The 5,869-nt window shown below is 50.6% G+C and overlaps 1 protein-coding gene across 1 annotated transcript; it reads left to right on the top strand.

Moving 5' to 3' along the window:
• Window positions 1-337: 337 nt before the first annotated feature.
• LOC128121773 (C-type lectin domain family 10 member A-like) lies at window positions 338-4,422 on the top strand. Its single transcript, XM_052756759.1, has 10 exons — window positions 338-358; window positions 1,138-1,322; window positions 1,907-2,020; window positions 2,540-2,635; window positions 2,720-2,791; window positions 2,871-2,942; window positions 3,100-3,186; window positions 3,279-3,430; window positions 3,503-3,609; window positions 3,761-4,422. The coding sequence occupies exons 2-10, from the start codon at window positions 1,256-1,258 to the stop codon at window positions 3,915-3,917; spliced, it is 924 nt and encodes a 307-aa protein (XP_052612719.1). The 5' UTR covers window positions 338-358; window positions 1,138-1,255; the 3' UTR covers window positions 3,918-4,422.
• The last annotated feature ends 1,447 nt before the right edge of the window (window positions 4,423-5,869 follow it).

Raw genomic sequence — 5,869 nt, 5'->3', positions numbered from 1 at the left:
CACTCTAGAAATGAGGAAGTCATGAGGGCTCCCAGAAAGAGGAATGGGGGAAGGCACACCCTTGAGAATAAGTGCAAAGCTAGCCCCAAACCCACCCCCACCCCACACCACCTCTGCACGTGCACCAATTACAATCCACTCAGTAGTATTTACTGTTAAAAGTTGAAATTGATATCCCAAAATATAAACCACTGTGTTTTGGGGGGGGGGGGGGGAAGCAGCAAGACTCTGTCATAGTGACTTCTGATTTGGCCCCTCCCACATCAGCCCTCAGGGATATAGTTCCCCACTCAGACTGACTTCCCACCTCTGGTCATTGCTGCACAGGGCAGCCGAGAGTCACGGTCTCCAGATACAGGTAACTGGGCTGGGTGGCCAGGGAGACCAGGGGGACTTTGGGCATTGGTGGCACTAAGTGGGAAGAGATACGAGAGGTAGTGTGGGACCTAATTTCCCTTTACTGGATTCTAGATTGGATTGTGGAAGCCACAATATCAAGTGAGACAAAGACCCAGCTGTGGCCCCAGCTGTGGCTCAACAGCAGCCCAGTCGTCGTCCCTAACCCCAGCCCCACCCGACCCTCAGTTCCAGTCCTAGATCCAGTTTGAACATTTGAATCAGCCCCGATCGAAAACCAAATTCAACCCTATTCTGTTCCCGGTTTCGCTGCGAGCTTGGGCCAGTTCCTCCTGTGCCTCAGTCAGAGTGCAGGTGCCCATCCCAGGAAGGGGCACACTCTCAAGATGGCCCCGTTAGACCTCGTAATAGCAGGAAGTTTAGCTTTCGACATGACCTCCAAATTCCGAACTCAACTGAGCCCAATACTGACCCCATTTCTAATGCAAAAGCATGGCCAGGCCTTTTTTAATTTTTCAATTTCCATTTATTTATTTAACGTATGTGAGAGTTTTGCCTGCATGTACATATATGTACCATGTATGTGCCTGTTGGCCACAGAGACCAGAAGAGGGTATCGGATCTCTTGGAATTAGAGTTATGGATGGTTGTGAGCCATGTGGATGCTGGGAACTGAACCTGGGTCCTCTGGAAAGAAACAAGTGCTCTTAACTACCGAACCATCTCTCCAGCCCTCCCCCGGGCCCTTTTCATTCTAACACACGACATATTTGATCTCAGCCCTGGTCTTTCTCAGCTCTACACTGCTTCCGGCTTCCTCCTTGGTCCCAGCTCTGGATCAGGCCGGATCCTGGTCTCCCAGCTTCAGACAGCCCCAGAGCCTAGCGTTTGTCCAAGCATGACCATTACCTATGAAAACTTCCACAACTCGGGGATCGAGGAGAAGAGCCCAGAGATTGGAAAAGGTGAGAGAAAAGCAGACACACTTTCCTAACAGGTCCTCTTCACGTGTCCACTAGGATTCCCGTTGTCATAGTCTGTGTGTATATATTCACCTTAGGCAGTGTTGTGTGGCCTCACTCTGGTGGAGCCAGGACTTAGCAATGCAGGTAGCTGGGTTGGGAGGGGAACTCGTTTATTGGGTCATGCAGACATGTGTGAACCTGTTAGGGACCTGGCTGCCCCATCGGTATCCCCCAGCTCACAAGACCTTAGCCTTATGCTTGCTTCCTTTTGCTTATGTGCACGTGAGTTCCTGGTGGGTGTTAAACATGTCCTCAGGGCTGTGAAAGGTCCAAGAAACTGCAAATTTCCCATGCTTTGGAGGTACCAAATGCCTGGCTACTCGGAGCCCCATTATTCTAGAGCTATGTCCCCACACTTCCAGTGACAAGCCTTCACTGGCTCCCTCACCCCAGAAACCCTTTCCCTCCCTTTCTCTCTCTCTCTCTCTCTCTCTCTCTCTCTCTCTCTCTCTCTCTCTCTCTCTCTCTCTCTTTCTCTCTCACAATCTGGACCCGCTGAGTCTTGACACCCTCTTCTCTTTCAGTGGCTCCCCCCAAGTCCTTCCTGTGGAATATCTTCTCTTGGACCGGCCTCCTCCTCTTCTCCCTGGGTCTCGGCTTCCTGCTGTTGGTGGTCATCTCCGTGATTGGATCCCAAAGTGGGTGCCCTCAGGCTGGCAGGGAGGAGAGGAGTCTCAGGGCTGTGTGGGGGGCTGAATGGAGGCAGTGATGGGCACAGAGGGCACTTAGGACAGCAGTGAGGGGTCTCAGGGCTGTGTGGGGGGCAGGGTGAATGGAGGCAGTGATGGGCACAGAGGGCACTTAGGACAGCAGTGAGGGCCGTGGGGACAACAAGGTTAATAGCCAGAGAAGCATAATGGACAGCGACCTGAGTGGATAGTAGATGGGAACAATGGTGGGGACACTGTGGGGACATGGAGGACCGTGATGGGGATGGCTGCTGGCCGTGTCACTCACTATTGTGCTTGGGTTACACAGTCACATTACCTCACCTCCTAAGCCTCAGTTTACTCATGTGTAATACTGGGTAACAGCGGTGCCTGCCCCACTGGGCTCTGTGACCCAGAGTGCTACTCTGTGTGCAGAGTGCCCAGCTTAGTGCTGGCCCAGAGGGGACTGAGCGACTTTGGTTCTGATCATTCTGTCCCTCTCATCAGATTCCCAGTTAAGGAGGGACCTAGGCACCCTGAGGGCCAGTCTAGACAACATCACCTCCAACACGAAGGCTGAGCTCCAGGCCCTGACCTCCAGGGGTGAGCTGGGCTGGGACCGGGTTCTGGGCAGGAGTGGGCTGGGTGCAGAGGACAGAGTCCTGAGCTCCAGTCCTTGTTCTGCAGGTGACAGCCTGCAAGAGATGATCAGCTCTCTGAAAGTGGAGGTGGATGACCACAGGCAGGAACTGCTGGCAGGTGAGAGGCCCTGGTCTCTGAGAGTGTGCAGAGGGTGTGGGCGAAAGCGGGTTCCTGGTGCTGAACCGTCGTCTTCCAGGCCGAGGCTTGAGACAGAATGTTTCTTCTCTGGAGAGCACGATGGTGAAAAAGGAACAGGCATTCAAAACAGGTTAGACCTGGGTTTCCTGCACCCTGGGAGGAGGTGTGAGTGTGTGCAGTGTGTGGAGTTCCTAGACTGGGCCCCGTGCAGGCCATCTGAGCACCAGGAACTCACCAAGCAGATGTTGCAGGAGAGCACCGTTCTCACTTCCATCTGTGTGTCCCAGGTCTGTCTGAGATAACGGAGAGCGTCCAACAGCTGGGCAAGGACCTGAGGACCCTGTCCTGCGAGCTGGCCAGCCTCAAGAACAACGGTGAGGACGATGATGGTGTAGTTTGCTCCAGTTACGGGGAGATGGACAGTAGGTAGCGCCTCTCTTCTCCATCCTCCCCTTTCTTTTCATAGACTCCGAAACGGCCTGCTGCCCCCTTCGCTGGATAGAGCATGAAGGCAGCTGCTACTGGTTCTCTCAGTCTGCGAAGTCATGGCCTGAGGCTGACAAGTACTGCCAGCTGCAGGATGCCCACCTGGTGGTGGTCAACTCCCTGGAGGAGCAGGTGATGTCTTGGTGGGCTCTTTGGGGGAGGCTCTCCGGTCTAAGGGAGAGGTTAACACACCCTCTTCTTCAGAATTTTCTACAGAATCGATTAGCCAAGATGGTCACCTGGATAGGCCTAACGGACCAAAATGGGCCCTGGCAATGGGTGGATGGAACTGACTTTAAGAAAGGCTTTACGTGAGTGTGTCTTGCATATTTGCCCTCACCTAGTGGCCTTTGCCTGGGATCACCTCTTCTCCCGAGGTTTTGGTCCTGGGGTAGGTGGCAGAGTCTGGGGACGTGGTTCAGAGTCTGGTTTCTGGAGACTCATATCTGTGTCTGTTCACAGGTACTGGGACGCACTGCAGCCAGATAACTGGTATGGACATGGACTTGGAGGCGGTGAGGACTGTGCCCACATCACCACTGATGGCCACTGGAATGATAACGTCTGCCAGAGGCCCTTCCCTTGGGTCTGTGAGACAAAGCTGGCCAAGGATAGCTAGGAGCCCGCTCCACTTAACTTATTTCTTCAGTGCTTTTAGCTGCTAAAGCCTGGAATTTGGAATCCTCCTATCCAGGCTGTGGGAGCCCACAAAGGTTTTCTAGTGAGAGCGGAGCTTGCTTTACACAGCTGGACTGCATTAGGAGATGGCTTCCCATGTGCATGGTCACCAGGTGTTTGAGATGGTCTGCACTTGGCTGTGCTGAGGGGAGATCTTTTGCTCCACCCCTTGGCGTTCCTTTAAAAGCCCTTTAGCAGAGAGAGAAGGGGCCGGTGGGTTTTGATCCAGGCCCTCCCGAGGCTATCCTGTGTTTCTATCTGTTTCCCTCTCCCTCTATATTTCTATCTAAATATTTCTCACTTCTTCCTCCTCAAGAGTACCCTGGGAGAAAAAGTGGGAGCAGGTCTCCCACACCAGTCTCGACATTCTGGGAGATTTTTTATTGAGAATTTTAAGGCAAGGAGAAAGGATTGTGTTTGAGATGGGTAGTGTGGTGTTTGGAAGAATGAGGTTATTGAAATCTGTGATATTTTGTGCATTGTGCAGCTTATTATAATAAACTTTTGAATGTAACAAAAATTAATTACTTTTCGTTGACTTTTGTGTTGTCTTATTTATATCAAAATTGGATAACAATATGAAAAACTATATAGACCACAATCTAGCATTTGACTGAATAAAAGCAAATTCAAAATGTGAGTGGGTAACCTAGTATCCCTAAAAGACTTATAGAAAACAATTAATCAAAGTTCTGGTTGAGTGAGTTCCCAAGAGCTCCACGTTCAGTAACTGTGCCGGGACTATAACCACATTGTTAAGAAAACTATGAAGCTGATATGGTGTCTCAGGGCTGTAATTTTGGCCCGTGGGAGGCAGAGGCAGGAGGATCATCACTAGTCTAGACTCCACAATAATTTCCAGGTCAGCTAGGGCTACACAGTGAGACACTGTCTCAAAACTAAAATGAGGAATCTTTGTAAATCATCTCAGTTTTGTGTCCAAGTCACTGGAAGAAGGTGAAGAATGCACCTTTTAAGATCTGTGTTCTGGGCTGGCGAGAGGGCTCCGCTGGTAAAGGCACCTGCTCCCAACCTGGCAACCTGAATATGAACCCAGGTACCCACATGGTGAAAAGAGAGAACTGACTCATGCAGGTTGTCCTCTGACCTCCACACGCGCACACACACACACACACACACACACACACACACACACACACACATCATATTCTCATTGAGGATCTCAAGAGCTCTCTGTATCTCTAAAGGGTCTGTAGGCACAGTTAAGAATTCATAGTTGCAACCCCATTTTCCCAGACTTCTGGTTTCATGGCATTTTGTGTTGTTTTGAGACAGGGTCCCTCTGTGTAGCCCTGGATGACCAGGAACTCACTGTGTAGACCAAGCGGGTCTTGAACTCACAAATATCTGCCTGCCTCTGCCTCCTGAATGCTGGGATTAAAGATGTGTGCCACCATGCCTGGCTAATTTCATGCATTCTTAAAATTCCTAAATCATGTATGTGCATGTGAGTGCTGGTGGCCGTGAAGGCCAGAAGAGGGTGGATCACTAGGAGATGGAACTGTCTTTTGTGGGTGCTGGGATATGAACTCAGGTCCTCTAAAGAACACTTCACACTTTTTTTTCTTAAATTTTTTTTTTATTTATTTTACATACCAACCACAGTTTCCTCTCTCTCCTCTCCTCCTGTTCCCTCCCCCACCGCTTTCTACACTTCACACTCTTAATTGCTCCTACCTCTTCAGCTCCTATGGAAGCTTTCTAACCCCACGTAATCCCGTGTCAGTTCCTGGGGTTATCTAATGGGCTATTGTATTACTGGGGGGAGGACATTGCCTGCATATATGTCTATGCATCATGTGCATTCAGTGTCATTAGAGGCCAGAAGATGGCATCTTTGAATCCCAGGATTGGAGTTATAAGCAGTTATGA

The sequence above is a fragment of the Peromyscus californicus genome, unplaced genomic scaffold, assembly GCF_007827085.1.
Source record: "Peromyscus californicus insignis strain IS unplaced genomic scaffold, ASM782708v3 Scaffold_3__1_contigs__length_106647218, whole genome shotgun sequence".
NCBI classification, from domain to species: Eukaryota; Metazoa; Chordata; class Mammalia; order Rodentia; family Cricetidae; genus Peromyscus; species Peromyscus californicus.
Note: the sequence above shows the minus strand (reverse complement) of the source record. Positions and strands in the feature narration are given on the sequence as shown.